This window comes from Xiphias gladius, chromosome 11, assembly GCF_016859285.1.
Source record: "Xiphias gladius isolate SHS-SW01 ecotype Sanya breed wild chromosome 11, ASM1685928v1, whole genome shotgun sequence".
Taxonomy (NCBI): domain Eukaryota; kingdom Metazoa; phylum Chordata; class Actinopteri; order Istiophoriformes; family Xiphiidae; genus Xiphias; species Xiphias gladius.
In genome coordinates, this window is record NC_053410.1 from 19978301 (window position 1) to 19998532 (window position 20232).

Sequence of the window (20232 nt, forward strand, 5' to 3'; positions counted from 1 at the left end):
ACACACAGAGCTGTTAAAATGTATTTTTCACAGATTTTTTAGTCAGCATCCATTTCATGCATTCAGTGAGCCTCTCAGGATTAAGTCTTAACAAAGCCACTGATGCGTGGAGGACTTGGGTGGTTTGATGGTCGGATGTTTTATGTGTTATATGGGGAGAGCAATAAATGACCTGACGTGCAGAGTGCCAATGTGTGTGTCTGGTATAGTGTGCGGCTGTGACCTCGCCCAGGGGGGCTTCTTCATGAAGAATGGAGAGTATCTGTGCACGCTGGACTACCAACGCATGCACGGCACCCGCTGTAATGGCTGTGGGGACTTTGTGGAGGGGGAAGTGGTCACTGCCCTGGGCAAGACCTACCACCCTGCGTGCTTCGTCTGCACCATCTGCAAGTAAGACATCCAGTCTTTTCATACTGCAATTATTAGCTGATAAGCCACAGATCAACCCAGAGAGACTTAACTCTTGTGAATTTCAGAAATAGTTTAATTACAACTGTAGGTTCTGAGAAAGTTTTGGCCTTAAAGGAGTGAAAACAGGGGCCGCCCTGGTAGTCACCTGTAGAGTGCGTACCACAAGACTGACTCCTTACCACAGCGGCCTGGGCCACATAGGGGTCAAGCCCTTTGCTGCATGTCATCCCCTCTCTCTCCCCTGTCTGTCTCTACTGTCACTACTGAAATAAAGCAGAAATGCCCAAAAATAATTTAAAAAACAGAGAAAACAGGGTAATGAACATTGCAAAGTGCCAGAGGTCAATTATAACTTCATAAGAGCATTTGAAAGGAAACAGGGCATGAAAGTATCTGTCTTCATGATTGAATTTGTACTTAAACGTATCTGTGGCCAAATTTGACCCGAATTTTCTCATTGTTTTCCATTATATCTATTGATTCTGACCGAAATCACCACCAGTGCTTCTCTCTAGAGCTACTCAGATATTACTTTCTTGCATTTGTGTATGACTTTTGCTCAGAAAGATGTGAAGTGATAGACAATCAAAGTTGTAATCAAAGATGGCAGGAGTACCAGTAAACAGCTTACAGTACCATGCTGTGTGTCATGTCTGTGTCGTCTGACTAAATGGCCTCCTCAGGCAGACAGCATTGACAAATGTCATCAGGCCCTTTCATCTTAAACCCCTCCAGACAACCTGCAAGACACAGCTAATAAACTCTTACACTTACCACGGGGCCATAGCTCATGTCTTGTTGACCGATTGTTGATTTCACCCCACTTGCAGACGACCGTTCCCTGCTGGGGACAGGGTGACCTTTAACGGGAAGGACTGTCTTTGTCAGTACTGTGTCGAGCCCATGTCTCCAGGACCAAAGGACATCCTGGGCTCCAGCAGTAAGTAGCCATAGACTAATAAACACATGCAAACGGGGGAATGCATGTGAAGGCATTTACTTTCACATGATGCTATTTTGGCTCCCACACGTTAGTTTACAGTAGAATTCAAAGCGAAAGTGTATTAACTGAAGAAATCAGAAAATTTTACAAAAACAAAAAGTCTGAAAAATGGAGCTTTCAAGTATGATTTATGCATGACATTTAATGAAACTATTGACCAGTCATTTTTGCTGTGATATTTGTGCTGTGAAGAATAATTTTCAGGTGCACATCAGTCATCTTGCCCACACATTATTAGCATAAATTTAACTGATCACCAATCAAAATGTTCAGATCTGTTCAAGATGAGAAAAACTATAAAAAATATGGAATGGTGAACCCCTTACTAAGCAGCGGTCTGTTGGTGGGCCAGTCAATACTCACGCTGTATAGAAAAAAACTCTTCAAACCCGTAAAACCTTATTTAAATTTTTTGCGATGATCCAAAAGTGTCCAAGGGTACTAAATATGTCAGGCTGATCTTTGGGGAAATATAAATGATGCACAAGACACGTAGAATATTTACATTTCCTGGAATGGTGTAGCTGAAAAACCATGTATTGGGCTTAAAAATTTCACTCAGAAATTACTTTTCCAACCTTAAACCTATGTGAAGAAATAGTTTAACGTTTTGGGAAATAGCACTTATTAACTTTCTTTCCAAGAGTTAGCTGAGAAGATTGATACCACTCTCATGTCTGTGTATGTCTGATAGCAGCTGATTAGCTTAGCTTAGCAACATCCCAACTTGTCGTTTTTACACTTTGGTTTTTGTACAGTTTAAAAACAAACAAGATACAAAGTGTTAGTTAGCTTTGAAGGTGCTGGTAAGCAGATTTGGTAACTTTGATCTGAGCCAGGTTAGCTATTTCCTCCTGTTTCCAGCAGCTGCTAAGCTAACTACCTGCTGAATGTAGCTTCATTTTGAACACACAGATATAAAAGTGCTATCAATCTTCTCCTCTAATTCTCAGCAAGATAGCGAATAAGCATATTTCTCGAAATGTCGAACTATTCCATAAAAGGAGAAAAAATCTTAATTAAAAATGTTAATCTGTTAAGTGGTTTGTAAAACTGTTTTTGGCTGGTACTACTCAACAATTCCACATAACAGTAACGTACGGCAGAAGATTGTTTTCTGAGGAGCTGTCCTGCAACCCAGTTCTGCTTGAAGACTGAATACTTGAGGGGCAATCCTCAGGGAGTTCCTCCACCTTTCTTCTCTTCTTCTCTATAAACGCAGCCTTGCGTTGGACCAGCCATGTTTCTTTACGAAGACAGGTCTTGCTAAATAATGCATGGCCATGCATTTCCTCTCCTCTGGAACAGGGAACGTGCAGCCCTCAAACCCGTCCTCGTCCAACTCTTCTCACCCTTCCTGTTTCTCTTTCCTCTCTTTCTCTTCCTGTTCTTTCTCTCTCCCCCTTGTTCTCACCCCCACTGGTCTCTCTGTTGGCGTTCGAAGAGCTTTTAGACAAGGTCACCTATAAATAAGGCATGCTGATTCTCCTCACGTCATCTTCGCAGCCTCGTTATGCCTTACATAGTTATCGTCCCCTGTGGTTGCAGTGGGCTCTGTGTTGCTTTCATCCTCTGTTCATTAAAGAAGAGATGACAAGAAGATTGTTCGTTTAGAAACCAACCTCTTACACTTTAAGAGCCTCAGGATCCTACTTGGATATGGATGGAGCTTTTAGAACCATGGGAAGAGAGATGTGGATGATAGAAAGAGGCATCTGTCAGCATATTGCTCGTTACTCTCTATCACCATCTAGTGTCTTGGGTCAGAACTGACAAAATGTCTCACTCTTAGCGTGCAATCATTTAGCCCCTGGTTAAGGTTGTGTTTTTACATGACACGAACTTTCAAGCGATTCAGTCTACAGTTATTTCCTTGCTCTCTTATTGTATTTTCAAACAGTTGTTGTTGCAAGAATACTCACCTTTATGTGTTTTTTAAGCCGTGACACTTTTGCTTTTCACAGATTGTGCAGGATGTGGTCGAGACATTAAGAACGGACAGGCCCTTTTAGCATTGGACAGGCAGTGGCATCTGGGCTGCTTTAAGTGTAAAGCCTGCAGCAAAGTGCTTACCGGGGAGTACATCAGCAAGTAAGCAGCTCACATCGCTGTAATTACAGGCTACTTGGTCAAATTCAGGCTTGCATAAGGATCACATTCTATGATATTCCACTGTCAAGTCCCCGGCGTTTAAATTTATCTTTCTTCCCAGGGATGGCGCCCCCTACTGTGAGAAGGACTACCAGATCCATTTTGGAGTTCAGTGTGAGGCGTGTCATCAGTTCATCACGGGGAAGGTGCTTGAGGTAAGACACAGACACAAACACATCACGTTTATCAACTGTCGCCGTCTGATTGGCTCCCTAGTACAGGCAGATGTGTCTCTGTGCAGCTGGCTATCTGATGTGGTATTTATAATATTCTTCTGTAAACAGACCATTAATATTGGATTCCATTTAATTCCTGCCGAAGGTAAGTTTGAAAGAAATCTAAGGGAACAAATACTTTCACTTGAATCTGATTCATTGATGTTTATTTAAGAACTAAATTTACAGGAGATGAATTTGGAAACCATACCTAAATTTTCAAATACATTTTTGTGTAGTGTCAATTAAAATATTATGCAAATTTTGATGCTCACTTGGAACATCTGCATTCTGTTTCCCATTCAGACAGAGGATGTTGCATTGGAGTGAAATTGTGAAATGCAGTTTGATAATCTCCGCTATAATCTCTTCAGCGCCGAGCCAAACAGATTCTTGACATGACTGTATTTAACGAAAAGATTAATTCTTAGCAGATTTTTAAGTCTGTCCAACTCTGCCTAAATGCACATTCTTGCACACACTCATACAAGCTCGCTTTGCAACAAATTATATAAACATTACATAAATCACCCAATATGATGTGACACTTGTGAGGCGATCATTATTCATTAATACGGTATGTCGTGCAGCTGTTATGAAACTCTCGTTTAAATGTAATGATCGTTGTCTGATCTGAGTTCACGTGAAACGTTGCCAACACTTCTGCCCTTAACTCTTTCTCATTTCACTGGTCTCTCCAACAAGTGCTAGCCTGTCTGATCTGCAGACGGTGATCCAATCAGACACAGAGTTATGTGTCATTTAATGGTATGAAAATGTCACCGCTAGCCAGCCAGCCAGGCTTACAGTAATCCACCACTAAGGCAGGCCTTTATGACAATAGGAAAAGGCCTCGGCATCTCGCCCCTGAGCCGCTGCCAATGGATCAGTGGGGCCAAAGCCACACCAGTCTGTCTGATAGTCTAATCACTGACCCAAGACCCAGGTCAAATACTATGTAGCCATTGGTAGGTTTGCATATTGTCTGCTTCTCTGGGATATGAATAGCTCATTAATGCAGGGGTAATTAATGTAGCTATTACAGGCAGAGAAAAATAGGGAGTTTAATGGCATGCTACACATATAGCATAAGTGCCTTTATTATAGCTGAGAGGGAAATTCAGTTGTACAGTGTATGTGAGGAGAGTATTGAGTGGAGGAGGTATTATGAAGTGCTTGCTGTAGCCACTTTGTAGATGTTTTTGATCCAGTAAAATGGAAAATGCAAATATTAATCAGTGGCTCCATATCTCTGAGCGGCCACCTGCCTGATGCAATGTTGCTGGGGGTTGTTAGACAGCAAACTTTCATTTGGGTATTTATCACCCCCTGGTCAAAGTCACTCAGGCTTTATAATGGAGCACTTTGCATGCAAAGTGTCACAACAGTGTAGATGGAAATTGAGCCGCTGTGGCCGTCACACCATTTTATTGGATTGCATTATGCAGGTTATCACAAAGAGGAACACTTAGATGTTTGAAAGCAGATTGACTGTGTCAAATGGGCAGGTGTCATGGTGGTCGCATTCAGTACGAACAATCTTAGCGTGTACAGTAGGATGTATGACTGGAATACATTAAATAATTTCACACTGTAATATATTCTCATGGATCCTCACTTAAGCTCATGAACTACTGAGGAACAGCCTGTTTTTGGGATCCTGTGGAGTATTTTCAGGGGAACATACTCACCCACAGCTGCCCAGTGCCACTGTTTCATCAACAGTGGTTCACGAAGGAACAGAGAGTGGTTACTAGTACTCAGGATCTGTCAAAACTATCCCTTCCACTGACAGATTATGGGTGTTAGAGGAAAGAACTGTAGCCATACCTACTGTGACTGTAGAGTAGGTAGCGCACTGGATTAATTTTCTGGAAGTCACAGCGCCGCTTCACTCACTTTACTGCAGGCTTCATTGATCTTAATTTTCCTGCGATGTCAAGTCAGTTTTGTCCGCTTCGTTTTCCAGGCTGGAGATAAGCACTACCACCCCAGCTGTGCGAGATGCAGCAGGTGCAACCAGATGTTCACAGAAGGAGAAGAAATGTATCTGCAAGGTGAGCTAACCAATCTATGTTGTCACTGTCACATGAAAACTCGTTACTTCATTTTTTTTATTTTCATGTTTTAACTGAAATAGAAGCTCCCCTGTAGGTTGAGTAAATGTTAGGGGTCTGAAATCAATTGGAAATGGGATTAAATGAATTATTTTAATGTTATTAGTGCAAAAGGCATGGGAATATAATGTATATAGATTGGTAAAAAAATAAAAGGAAATTATTATTATTTATTGTGCAATTTTGTGCCATATCTGCTTATATGTTGTGCTAGTGACACTGTGTGGTGCGTTTTCTTTCCAGGCTGTACTGAAAACAAACTGGCTTTTAAATTCAAATTGACAATTTAAATTGAAGTGCAGTGAAAAGTCAAGTGTTTTAGTAGAGTACTTGGCCATGACAAGCCAACAGAACAGCTTTAATCCTCCTTCTGTAAATCTCTAAAACTCCACTAAAGAGATCAACACCAGATCTTCCCTCCTGTGGTGTTTTAATGATGGCTTTAGAGAGCACTACAGTATCTCTCATAGGTGTTCAATTAGGTTGGGATTTGGTGACTGCAAAGGCCTTAGATTCAGTGACTCCCTGTACACTATGTGGAAGCATCTGCGTTTGCCGTGTCTACACCCATTTATGTCGGTTTTTCCTTTAATTTGTCAAAGAAAGTTTGAAATCCTGCTCATGTCAGAACGATGTTTATTGAAAATGCAACATTTCAGCAATACCCAGCAGGCATAAACTCTACAATATGAGACTTTTTATACTACAGCCACAGGCTGCAACAACCAGTGAAAAAGGATCAAAACACAGACACCATCAGTAGATGGTCTATTAAAACGATGATTAAAAAAAACAATGCTAAAATAAGACACACAATGTTATCTTAAGATGCATAGAATACAGTAGAAAAAAGGAACCATATAAAAGATGTTCATGTGATCCCAAATCAAGGTCTATGACCAAAATGTGGCATTTTTAATACACTTAGTACTGACAGTATGCGGGAAATCTTAACTGTCTCTTTCCTATGTACCTGTACACCAGGTGTGTATTAGGGCAAAACACTTAATTTGTCCTATATGAATAGACATTTATTAATGAAAGCAACGTATCTCAGAACATTTGGATCACACTTAGTCATATGTGCAAATAAATCAACTATTTCAGTAATGTGAATATGCTATATTTCCATATACAACTGTTGTTCTAAATGATTCTGCTCTCTGCCTTCCTTCTTAGGATCAACAGTTTGGCATCCTGGCTGCAAGAACACTACCAGAACGGAGGAGAGACACAGGGAGCGGGTAGGAATTTGGGTTTCACTGATTCCATTGTCCTTGGCTTTGTCTTGACTGAAAGCACCTTTCTGTTCACGTCTCATGACAGTGTTTTACAGGATAGACAGAAATTCAGAATATGTAGTAAGGGATTCTGCATGGGCTGTTACCACTCCCTCGCTGAACTGTTAAACCTTAACCTACTGTGGTTTAAATCAATTGCCTATTTGGTGGTATTGTGTTAAGTGTGTGCCTTTTGCATGTGTGTGTGTTCATGTTGATATTAACATGTGGACATGTTGGCTTTGATGTATGTGTGAACTGTGAGTCAGGCTGGAGAGGTACAACCCCTGTGTGATGTCCTGTGAACCCCCCTCTCCCTTCCTCCACAGCTATTGCCTCCGTCCCTCTTATTCCTCCAAAAAACAGAAAGGCAGGTACTGTATTCGCTATTGGCTATGAGATGGCATCATCCTGTGTTCCACCATATATTGTACATAGGACACGATGCACTGTATGCTGCCATCTGCTGGAGACAGCTTGCAGTGCCCTCTCTGTGTCTCATACGGAGCCATTCAGTCTTGTGTTGTAACACCTTAAACTACGCTCATATGAAGGGTGCATGAGAAAAGATGCGCACGCATTTGGAAGAGCAGACACGATGTCACAGATGACTAATTTATCTTTTCTAAAATCCCCATTTACCAATTAGGTGAAAAGCTCATTTAATTACGCTACATTCAGACCTGCTGCTGCCATCCAAACTGTTCATTTCCCATAAACAGGCATGAGGTTCTGAAGAACATAAATTCACAGCGCTAAAGCACTCATTCACTTTGCAAAATTGCAAATGAATGACCCAATCATGAGATGACATGTTAGTATTTCAAAGTACCTCATGTACTTCATGAAACATAAATATTGGGGTTGTCGTTCCCTCTCATTGCTCATATATTAAAAACGCAAAACAGTGTAACGCGTTTTGGGTAATAATCGTGGGTGATATGCAGATGGCAGGGGGCTGTGGATCATGGGAGACTTGATTGCCTGATACAGGTTTTTGTGACTAACGGCCTCCTGTGTGTTTTTCTTCTCACAGCCTACAAGGTCGTCGTCCGAGAGTATTTGTTCCAGACCTGGTTCAAGCATACCTGGCTCACCGGGTCACACGATCTATGTAAGATATGTCACAGAGCTATGTGTACAAATAATTTGTGCTAAGGCTGTCGGTTCTCTCTCTGTAGTCAGAAATGACCTCACCCTTTGTTATAACAACAGTTGTTCGACAGTTTTACCTTGTTCACTAATAGTACAGTATTACAGTAGTAATCTCCCTTTACTCTTGTCTGTGTGTACATGTTTGTCTTTATTTGTCTCCCTAGGCAAAAGTAGACAATGAGATCCTTGATTACAGAGACCTAGCTGCTATTCCAAAAGTCAAAGCCATTTATGACATTGAGCGCCCTGATCTTATTACCTATGAACCTATGTACACCACCTCCCTGGATGAGAGAGAGGAGAGACGAGAGAGTGTGGGAGAGGTAAATACACAGACTGCATGCTTCTTTTCCTGCATGCACACTATCTTTGTGCACATACAGTACTGTGCATTAAGAGATATGTTCTGCAAATTATCCTCTGTTTTGCTTTGGGATATGTTTCCCCCTAGTGGGACTTTTCCTCATGAAAAAAATAACAAGAAAAGAAAGATTAATGAACACGAAGGAGTCTTTACTGATTGCGTGATATTTTTCATGCTGAACTTCTGTGTCCCTCACAGCTCCACACTGCCAGGAGGGAGCGTTCCCCCTTGCCCGATGACAAGGTAAGATACGTCAGCGTGTGCTGATGATGAAAAACGACTCTCAATCGCAAAGGAAAGAACAGAGGTACAAAGGACATGTGTCTTGTAGAAACAAAAATGCTGAAGCTCAGCAGATACGCCATTCTCTGTCCTGACACGGAGTGGTGTTCTTTATAGCCTGTTAGCACTATGATACTATGATATTTATGTCTGGCTTTCTGGGCTGTTTAGCCTCTATGGAGCAGTCGAACGCTGTCAAGATAAACTGACAAGGTTATAATTCAGACTTGTTTGATTCTTTCTAGTGCTCAAGAAACATGTCGCCAACCCCACCCCCTGAGGTGAGCATATCGTTTTGTCAAATTCACTGTACCCTGTATGCATGTAAATGCCGTATATAATGTATTCTCATTCATCCAAGCAGTGTGTGTAATAACCTGCGAATATGTGTGTCAGGGCTCTTACGAGAGGAGGGAACGCATCCTCCAAAGGTCCACCAGTCAGGGCTCCATAGGATCCCCAGTTTATAATCGCCATGGTTACACCCCCACCTTGTCACGGTCACCACAGCATTTTCACAGGCCAGGTGAGTACATGAAAAGATCATTCTGTGAGTATGTACATGCATGGAGGGGGCACATGCACTATATTGTTACACTGTGATAGAATCAGGGATCTCAGGGTTTTTATCAGGTGTATCAGTGAGATGTTTACTGGTCAAGTAGTTGACAGTTGTTGAAACACTGTGGACGAGTTCACTGACCCTTCACCTCAAGGTCCTCTCTTCCCTCCTTCTGATTTATTTACCGCTTTAAAGCAGAGCTTCACCAAAATTGACTTTGGTTGGTTATGCTATTGATTTTTTTCTTGTAATACTTTGGTTTGAGATAAGGAACACTCCTTCGTTTTGCACAATAAACGGCCTTGAAGTCAATTTTGCACCTTTAACAACACAATTTCTCCTGAGTTTGCTGTTCTTTCCATTAAAACATTTGATTTCAAGGTGTAATACTCTTCCCTGGTTCTTACTGTTCATCTTGAATATGCCTTACCTCTCACGTTGGGTGTCTTATATTTCCTCTTTTCGACATTTGATTCCTGTATATCTTCCTTTTCTTTTGTCTCTCACCTTCTCACCTTCTATCTCCTCCCCACATCGTCCACCTCTGCTGCCTGGTCCTGGGGTTTTGTCCCCTGTCCCACACCCTCCCTCCCTGCAGAGGCTCTGACAGGCATGCAGAAGCTCTGCTCCTCCCTGTGCAGTAACAGTGTGGGCTCCAGAAATAGTGACTCCCGCCCTACCTCCCCTTTCAGACACCACTTCCTCCCCCATAGCCAAGGTAAGGGCCCCACTCAACTCTTTGCTACCCCCCACCCCCATACCCCCAAGGCAATACATCATCTCCATCATCACCTGGGATGCCACCTTCCCTCAAAACCCAAGTCTGGATCCATCACCATTTCTCATTAGATTACCATCCTGAATGGTCGAACCCATGTCTTAGATAAACCCATGCAGCCAAGGCACTGATTCTTCACTAACATGCACTTCTTCAATTTTGACTAACGCAGCCTCTGCCAAAGTTAGTGACAGGCTCTGTGTTTGTGTTTACAGCTTTGCATGCACTTGAGAGATACTAGTAATCCAAATCCAATATCCAAACTGACAGTTCTCTGAATGTTGGATGATGGATGACTTCCCTGCATTTTCAGAATGAGTCTCTGGACTCCAGTAAACTGTAATGCTGAGATAAAAAGAAAGGTTTTCCAATTTAAGTTTGCTGTTGCATGCTGGGTAGTATTCACTTCTTAACTGTGAATTTTTATGGAACCGTGAACTCATATTATTCAAGAGTCTAACAGACTTTATACTTCATGACTAATAAAACATCTCCCAAGCATTTAATGTTGATATTTTAATCTCTGCTGGCTTGATCTGCTTTTGTACCTTCATCTTGCACATAGTGCACAGCTCCATTAACTGCATTTATCAGAACCATCCAGAATGTCTCCCATTTGCTCAAGATGACTTCAGCTGGTCCCGCCGGTCCCTGTGTGTTGCACCGTTCAGACTGTGGTTCCCCTTTAGTATCCCTGCTTATGTTCTGTTCTCGATTGTTCTCACTGGAGGCACCGACCCGCCAAGTGGCCGGAGCTCCCCCCTCCCGCTCAGGCCCGACAGCCGGCCGGTCACCCCGCCTCTCTCTCAGACCCCTAAACATTTCCACCTCCCAGGTAGGAGCTGGAGCGCACCCTGTCACTGCTTGTCCCAACTTTCTTTCTTTCTTTCTTTCTTTCTTTCTTTCTATCTATCTATATATCTATCTATCTGTCTCATTATTCTTCATTTGGGATCAGATTTTGCTTTTTCCCCTCTTCTTTCACAACTATACAGATCTGTCACAGGAAAAAGGATGACATTTAATGTAATCCCAGTGCATCGTTGCTTGGAGTTGAGATGTTATCAGTAGATTTTTAATTTGTATAACAGAGGCACTGTGTACTCTGTAAATGTCTTTTCTGTCTCTATTTGAATGTTTTCAGATCAGGGGAGCAACATCTACAGAAAACCACCCATCTACAAACAACATGGTACTTTTTCTCTTACAGTATTTATAGTGTATTTTGGTGTAAAAAGAAAATGGAAAAATGTCTGTCTGAGTACTAATTCAGAGTAATACTCTAAGTAATGTGATTCCCAACCAGGGGTACGTGTACCCCTGGGGTAATTCTGCAGGTGTCAAGGGGTATGTGGAAAGATTGAGGAGTAGCTCAACTCATTTGAATGAATCAAAATTATTCAATTAAAAACTATATCCACATATTAAGTATGATGTAACACCTAAACACTTCATGTTGCAGTTATGTAAAAGTACATGAAACGTTAGCAAGCAAGCACAGAAGTCTAGCTCAAAGTAATAGATAAGTGTTTGGGACATTTAGCCTCACTCCAATTGGTGGTAGTGCAATTGCTGACCAAACAAACCTTTAATCAGTAGTAGTGTAATATTTGGAACAGTAGCAGTGTATTTGGAACATGGAGAGGGGTACGTGAGTTTATCTTACGGTACTGTCGGGGTACCTCAGACCAAAATGGTTGGGAACCACTAGGTAATTATGTTTATGAGCTGGTCTCTTTTCTGAAAATGCTTTTGTTAATCATCTGAAACTGTGCAATCATCTAACCATGTAGTCAACCCCAGTGTCAGTGTATGAGCACTGTTTGAAGTCTGTCTCCAATCCTCCTCTGTCTGATCTGGAGCTCGTTTTACACTGCACTGTGTCCATCTTAACAAGTCACAGTAGTAATGTTATAGTGAGCCCTTTCTTAAAGCTGAATTGTGAGAATTACAGGATAATGACACTTGATTTTCCAGGAGCCATTTGCGTTAAAAGGCATCCCGTACCGCAATTATGTTAACGTCTTGTTCTTCTTTTGTGATGAATCCACTGAAATGTTCATGTGTGACATGCTAAAATGTAGTGTAACAGTAGCACATGTAGAGAAGAGTGATAAGGTGAACTGAGTAATGCCAATTGTAATATTTATCCGAAGTCTGAAGTAATATTTATCTGAAGTGACTAGTGGTCATAGGCTGATTGCAAAATTGCTATTGCTTATGAGCTCAAATTTTCATTTGTAAGAGGAGGAATTTGTTATTTCTTTTATTCAAAAATTGCATAGTCTCGCTTTAAAGTGGATCTGAGAAAATAAGCCAATGGTGTGAGGAAATTTCACTTGTGTACAGTGCATGCCTGGTTTTCTAAATTTCTCTTCAATTAAGTGGTTTTTCATCAGGTGTAATCACGCTTGTGGAAGATGTCACTGAAATCTTCCTCGCAGCCTCTTTAAAATCACATTGACTCTTACCGACTGGCAGTTTTTCACCAATTGTTTGAGAAGATTAGATTTAAGGCTCTATCCACTATTTAGTGACTTGTTAGGAAAGACATGTTTTGCATTGTAGATGGCTTTTATTTAAAACCAAGATGAACCGAGGACTAAATAATTGTTGAGCCTGACGATCAGATGGTTCTATGATGTCTACCTTTGGTTGAGACTGTGACCCAGACACTGATAGATCAGTTCCCATGATTACCAACCTAGATACAGCTGCCATAGCACGTCAAAGCAAGTCTGCTGATGACATCATCAGATTCGCCACCTTCCCCGCTGCCCATGTTCCCTCTCCAGATGACAGCTCATGCAGTGAGGGCGGTCGTTGGCCCTGCTCTCTCGCTGTATTAGGTACAGTAGGCTCCTGATGGGCATGCTTGCACTGCTACCCCAAGCGGTACAATGGACACCCTACCACAACCTAAGTCTTCTTGTTCCTCCGTTCTAGCTGCCCCAAAAGCTTAACTGCATCCCTGCTTCACTCCGAGCTCACGCTGTTATTCAGGCGTTACAGTACTTGTTTTTAAGTTTTGCTTGCACAAAGCAGAAGCGTTGTTTGGTTTCTGTTGCAGCCATATTATTTTCTGCTTGAGGTGGCATCAGTTCCACCATTTTACGTTCAACTACTGCACATGATGGGTGCACTAGCTATACACAATAGTGCCACAAATGACTTGGACAGAGATAACTGAGACTGACTTCAAACAGACTTTTGTCTGTCTGTCTTACATTGTGCTGTTGTGTGTATTTGACATCCAGTAAAATCTTGATATGATTGATGAATTGTAAACATCCGTCATGTCAGTCTAGCCAAATATTCCAATAAGTCCCTGTTTGTCTGTCTCGTCAACTCTGTCTCACATTTGTATTCTCCCATCCACCTATTACTCATTTGCTGTGTGTATTCCTTACTGCTCTACAGCCAAATAGAGCAGTTATATGTTTCTGTCATTCTCTAAATTTGAACTGTGGATAAAGCATTTCATTTTGTTGTATATACAAGTACATGTGGCGCATGGTTTCCCCAGAGAGACTTGTGTGTGTCTTTATGGGTGTGTATGTATGCGTTTTATGTCACTTTTTGGGCTTGTGTACAGCACCGATAGGTTCAGAAGGGAGGAGACGATCCAGAGAAGAGGAGGAAGAAGAGGCCTTGAAAAGAAGGCAGCTCCAGGAGGAACATCTCAGCAAGGTCAGTGAGGTCAGCAAGGTCAACATAAATGCACACTGTTGTTGTTATTGTAGTTGCAATATATTCTACATTAATAATAAACCTTCTGTTAACTACATGCATAAGTGGTGATGTATCTTTGGACATCATGTGCATGAGTTGAAGGGCATACATGCATGCTTTGTATTTTTAATGTTTATGTCCTAGATAGATGCTTATCTGTGTATGTACTGTAAATTATTTAAATGTGTGTGTGTGTGTGTGTGTGTGTGTGTGTGTGTGTGTGTGTGTGTGTGTGTGTGTGTGTGTGTGTGTGTGTAGATTCAGTCTGGTTTGGGAAAACTAATTCTGAAGGAGGAGATGGAAAAAGAACAGATCAGGGAGCGTCACGCACGCAGCCTCTCTGCGCAGCGCTTCGACCCCAAACAGACAAACTGTGACGCAGGTAAAGAGCAGCTTCATCAGCTAATATGCTCTTGAGTTGTCAGCAATGTATCGTAACACAAGGCCTGTGCTATATAACACCTGTAGGTAACTCTTTGCATCTGTTTTAACATTTATGGATTATTAAATAACACTGATTTGTGATTTGAAACTTCTTTCTAAACGTCTAAATCATTTTAAATCTAATGCCAAATATCATTTGAACAATGTTCATGTTTCAGATCCAACTTCTCCAACAAAAACTAACTCTTTGCCTGGCTATGGAAGGAACGGGTTGCATCGGGTGAGACATCACTCGTACTTACAGTATACTCATACTTACTCTACACTCATATTCAACAAGATTGCTATTGATTATTTAACACACACATGCAGTCACAAAAAATTTTAATTACCGAGTAACAGAAATTGCTTTAAAATACAGTATATCTTGGCAACAATGCCAGAAACACAAATTCTGTCCATGTTTTATACATAGTAATTCAATTTAAATCTCATTCTAGTCCTAACTCAGCAACAAAATGCTCATATTTCAATGTTGATGTATTGTTGTCTGTGTTCCGGCAGCCCCAGTCAACAGATTTCACCCAGTACAACAGCTATGGCGACATGTGTGGAGGAGGCAGAGGTGAGAGTTACAACCAAAACGTGGCCACCAAGCAAATCTCTTGCCAATTTCACCAGAGCTATTCAGTATCAGTAGTCAGAAATGGCTTGCTATGTGTATATAAATGGACATACATTATGAAATATTTGCGTAAATAGTCACAAAATTTGTCAAAAGGGACAGCAAAAACATTAACTGTGAGTCTCATTTTCTGTCCCATTTTGTCCTGCAGAGTTTCAGGTATGTCTCTCATCTGCTTTTTCATATGGCATGCTTCCTCACCTTGCATCATACATTTGCTTGCTCATGGGTTGCAAGAGATACTTTGCCCTGAATGCAAACCACCCACTACTGCTACATGCTTGCATCAGTGTTCGATTAATGTCAACTACAGGGCATGCAGTGCAGTGACTTCAAATGCCAACAAATATGCACTGCCCAGTAGCTGAACCAATGTACTGTAGATGCAATGTACAACCATCGCCTCATGTCTTGTTCTGTGTTTACCAATGTTATGACTCAAGCTGATTGTCACATTTAAATATATGATTTCAAAATTCACCACAGAAAAAGAACTACCGAGTCATTCAGAAAACATGTAAACGACTGCCCATTTTTACTACTACTTAAGATACTGAACAGTATTCAAGCTACTTGCTGCATCCAGTGAAAACTGTGCCCACTGTCATCAGTGGACATATTCATGCCATTAACCCTGCAGTCCCCTTCCACTATATTACATATGTGTATGTTCTATTCTTTAGCACATTAAGGATGGCCGTGCAGCACTTGCAAGGATGGACAGGGGAGTATCTATGCCTAATATGTTGGAGCCAAAAGCAAGTATCCTCTTCTTTTTGTACTGATGACAACATTGTAATCCACACGGAAATATGCTACAAAATTTATACAGTATATCGTTCACTTATTTAAGTTCATTTTAACTTGTAAATAAGGATGCATTTTGCGGCTAATTTCGAGAGAGTCTAGCCTCGACAATTGGACTAAGAAAAAGAGACCAGCCCAAACGAGGAGGATGAAATAAGAAAATTAGCATGTTGTATTTACCCTCTTAATGTGGGGACATTGGTGGAAGAAATAGAGAGCTAAAAAAAGGTTTTTATTGGAAGTGAAAGACTCACATTAGCTGGGTTCCTGATTTAGCATGCTGCTTCAGGAGCTGCCGAGTCACTCTAGCGCTTAGCATGCTGGCTTCTCCATGCTCATCTGCACATAGCTTTGAGTTACGGTGGCTGGATACTGTATGCAGCATACAGTGGAGAATCCAATGCCCAGATCGTCATCCAAACAACTCATATCACTATATATTGTGTAGTATATGAGGGAGTGCACACATTACTTTGTGGATATGAGTTGGTCAGAGGCCTTAAAGAACTTCTAGTTGCTTATTACTGAGCATTTCCTCCAAAGTACCAACTGTCATTTGCCAGTTTATTCTTGTACAGAAGGGATTAGTTATGTAGAAAAGTTAAAGCACCTCAGTTTTCCAGGACAAACATTTCCATGTGGATTTACTTGGCCTACATTACTGATGTTGGTTCTTTTTTTAGTTTGCGTTAAATTACTCTAAAAGTACAGACTGTTACATAACTGTTTTCATGTTTTTACCCTTACCTAATCTATTGCACGTTTCTACACCAAAAAAAAGTGTGTACACCATAGCACCCCACATTTCCCTGACAACCTAAAAAAAAGCTCTCACTCCCAGTCGGCCTCCTGTCACATACAGTACCTGTTCTCCCACCCAGTGTTCCCTTTGTCACAGTCAGAAGTACCAAAATATCCAAATTTTATAGAGTTCTGATAAAAACGGCTTGTAAGGTTTTTAAACTTGACTCTAGCTTGTAGGTTTGACCTGTTCACTGATGAGTGTCTCCTTCTGAAGGTGTATCCCTATGAAATGCTCATGATAACCAGTAGAGGGAGAGCTAAACTGCCCAGGGATGTGGACAGAACCAGACTGGAGGTATCAGTTTTCCACCTGACTGTTGGCAATTGATACTGGATTTCTCTACTTTGTGTAAATATCATGTTACACAAATACAATTGTAGCAAGGAATGTGCAGTATCCATTGCTTCTTGTCATTTTTGGAGTGACCCTTTTTATGGCTTTGGTGCTAACCACAAACACCCCCCTCACCCTCCCACCCTCCCCTCCTTTGTTTTCTCCACCTTTGTTCTCAATTCTAGCGCCACTTAGCACCTGAAACGTTCTTTGACATCTTTGGAATGGAGATCCAGGAGTTTGACAGGCTTCCCCTGTGGAAACGCAACGACATGAAAAAGAAGGCCAAGCTCTTCTAGCACTCAGAGCAGCATGCATATACTGTACATTCATTCAGATAGCACACAACAACTGTACTCTAGATGTAGGTTTTGATTTATTTCCTTTTCTTCTGTTTTTTTGTTTGTTTGTTTGTTTGTTTTATCCTGACATAATCAAGGAAGCCATGAAATGGACTCTTTTTTCTCTGATGCTTCCTGAGACTGTGAGCTGAATGATTTGTCCAGTTAGACTTGCACAGAAACCAAGGAATGGAATCTCTTCCATGTTCAAAAATGACAAAGAATGAGAATGAATGATAATTAGGGTCATGTTATTTGGTTTGATCGCGCTTGTTTTACTTCTTGCTTTGCTTTGAGTGGAACTGCTTTCCTTTACTTTCTTGCTTGTTTATTCCTACTATTTGTTGCTGTTGATTCCTGTGGAACTTTGTAAGTACAGTAGAACCTCATGGCGCCATTACTAAATGTCCATGCTCGTAGCCTGAACATGTGTCAGCTTTCCTTCGCTTGGGCTGAAACAGTTTTAGTCCAAAGTTTGCAAGAATCGGCTCAATGAGTCTTTGAATTAAAAAAAAAAAAGCCACTAGGAAAGCAGTCAGCTGACCCACCACCTGTCTTTCTGGATCTACATGGAAATGAATCATCCAAGCACCTACATATCATCAGTCTCCTTTCCCCGGCTACTGTACACGCCAAACATTCATCTGGCCCTGACAAAAAGAAAATGTCTCTCTTCTCAGGCTCTCATAAACATGACCAGACACTTTCCCTTTACATGTATTGGAAAAACAAATCCTAATATATTTTATTGCCGTATCTAACATACAGTAACCAACAAATAGGTAAAACAAATAAGGTAAGAAGCAACTGTATTTGAAAGTACTGTTTTATAAATGAAAACCCACACTGCCATTTGTTGTATTGAAATCTAAGCCAATAAAGCTTTAAATCACCACAAACCATATGATCCTCGGCTATACCAAAGGTACCCACCGCCTCTTTTCTGATCTCTGTTTCTTCTTTGCATTTCACCAATAAACACACTGGTTCAGTGATGTTACACAGGATGACAGGTAGTTCGAGGATTGGTTGACTGTAATGGGACCAATCACACAGTGAAGTCTTTTGGCCTTCTATACAATCACTGACTAGTTGGGGCCCCTGTAAAGAAACATTTTTTGACACAATTTTGGCATTTTACTCTGATGCAAATACTTACAGTATTATTTACCCATTATAAATACAAGTATAAAAAATTACTTGATTGCAGATTTTACCTTGAAAGACCATAGCCCGTTTACAACAAATCAGGTGCTGCAAATACAGTACAACTGACCATTTTCCACAGCATGCAACAGTTTTGTTAAATTAACTAATAAGGTTTTCCTTCATTCCAAGCAGCTATTTGTGTTAGTTTATGGTGGAAGGATTTAAAACCCCATTTTTGCATTTTGAATCATCTTGCTTCAGAAAGATAAAGAATCACTGTGAACATTAAATAGCTTTCTGATTTGCTAGTTATCTTGCTGTGTTAATGTAGTTGCAAACAATGATCATTTGAACACCTCTTCTGGATTGATGCATTCAAGTTCAAGTGGGAAGGCAAGACGTGAGACGTGGCTCACATTTCCAAGTCTTGCATTAGTTTCTTAGTAGTGCAAGAAACTACCAAATTCATGTTATCCTGTTTATAATATCCATGTTTTTCCATTGTTTATCCTCTGGGTTTGCAAGTCAGCTACCTCTTATTAAAAGAGATACTTAGCATTGTACTACTATAACATAGTCGGACACATGATGTACAGTTGCAAATTCGTTTGCAACAAAATTGATGGGGCAGAACCTGAGATATTTTCTTTATTCTACCAGTCTTATTTGTAACCAAAACCTGGAGCCTACATCACCCATAATGCAATATGACTGATGACCTTTTGGTTGAAGATTCAGGTGTGTTACGCTATTAGTGGCTAATGCTGCCTTGAGCTGTTACCCTCAATCAGAGATGAGGAGTGGGCTACAGAGGTCTGGTAAACTCACTTCTTTAAGCTCTACGACCCCAGATTTTTGGGGATTTTCAAACTTATAGTCTTCAGACCAAACCAACCCTGACTCAAGTGACATCACTTGAGGCAGTTTATCAGACTTTGCACAGCTGCCCTGAAGCCAAATAAGGCATTTTACAACCTGTTTCACACATGTAGCAGTACTGTAAATAGACTTTCTCAGGTAAAATAGGTGGAGGTGCCCTTTAAATATCAGACATCAGCGGTTCTCACTTCACACATTACAGCATTACCAAGAAGACTGAACAAGACAAGGCTGGATTTTGATTAAATTACCACACAGTGATAATGTAACCGACAACAAGAAAAGAAACTCTGGTATGGATTAGCTCTGTTAACTTCAAGCATGTTTAAAGTCTCTCCAGTTTTTTCACATGTACTGAAATGAACAGAAGAGAGAAAAAGGCTCCCTGGATGGCAGGAAAAACACCCCCTCCAGCCACATTATAAAACATATAAAATACTCTGCTCAGAATAATAGTTTGTGTCCAATATTTTTTTCCCACAAGAGTTCAATAAACCAGTTAAAAATTCTTAAGATTGCATCGTCGTCCCCTTCGCCCCCCCATGAATATACAAGAATTGTTTCAAGAGTTACTACATGCAAGATGTCTCCAACTTCACTGAGAAATCCATTGTCAGTGCATGTGCGCTGGAGGTTTCAGCCAATCAATTCTGTGTAACTTGCATATTGGATGAAAAACTTCCACAGCTACAGCTGTGATGTCATAAAATCCTCCTGTACATGCACATGTTAAACTCCCCCAACCACATGAATGTGACAACCGCCTTCCCGTGTCAAGCTCTGCACATGCCTCACT

General features: G+C 41.0%; 1 protein-coding gene across 10 annotated transcripts in view; it reads left to right on the forward strand.

Moving 5' to 3' along the window:
- Positions 1-18296, forward strand: part of ablim1a (actin binding LIM protein 1a) — a 40824-nt gene extending 22528 nt beyond the window's left edge. For 4 of the 10 annotated variants that reach the window (XM_040139956.1, XM_040139960.1, XM_040139951.1 and 1 more), the window contains exons 3-23: positions 210-393; positions 1245-1354; positions 3382-3508; positions 3630-3723; positions 5753-5840; positions 7080-7144; positions 8217-8294; positions 8500-8658; positions 8898-8942; positions 9227-9262; positions 9378-9507; positions 11466-11513; positions 13030-13170; positions 13917-14020; positions 14312-14435; positions 14656-14717; positions 15002-15062; positions 15274-15281; positions 15806-15880; positions 16948-17028; positions 17253-18296. In XM_040139956.1, the coding sequence (XP_039995890.1) occupies positions 210-393; positions 1245-1354; positions 3382-3508; positions 3630-3723; positions 5753-5840; positions 7080-7144; positions 8217-8294; positions 8500-8658; positions 8898-8942; positions 9227-9262; positions 9378-9507; positions 11466-11513; positions 13030-13170; positions 13917-14020; positions 14312-14435; positions 14656-14717; positions 15002-15062; positions 15274-15281; positions 15806-15880; positions 16948-17028; positions 17253-17366 (1934 nt within the window). In that variant the 3' untranslated portion in view covers positions 17367-18296. The remainder of the gene's footprint in view (positions 1-209; positions 394-1244; positions 1355-3381; positions 3509-3629; positions 3724-5752; positions 5841-7079; positions 7145-8216; positions 8295-8499; positions 8659-8897; positions 8943-9226; positions 9263-9377; positions 9508-11465; positions 11514-13029; positions 13171-13916; positions 14021-14311; positions 14436-14655; positions 14718-15001; positions 15063-15273; positions 15282-15805; positions 15881-16947; positions 17029-17252) is intronic. The other 6 variants (XM_040139952.1, XM_040139961.1, XM_040139955.1 and 3 more) reach the window with 5 other exon arrangements.
- The last annotated feature ends 1936 nt before the right edge of the window (positions 18297-20232 follow it).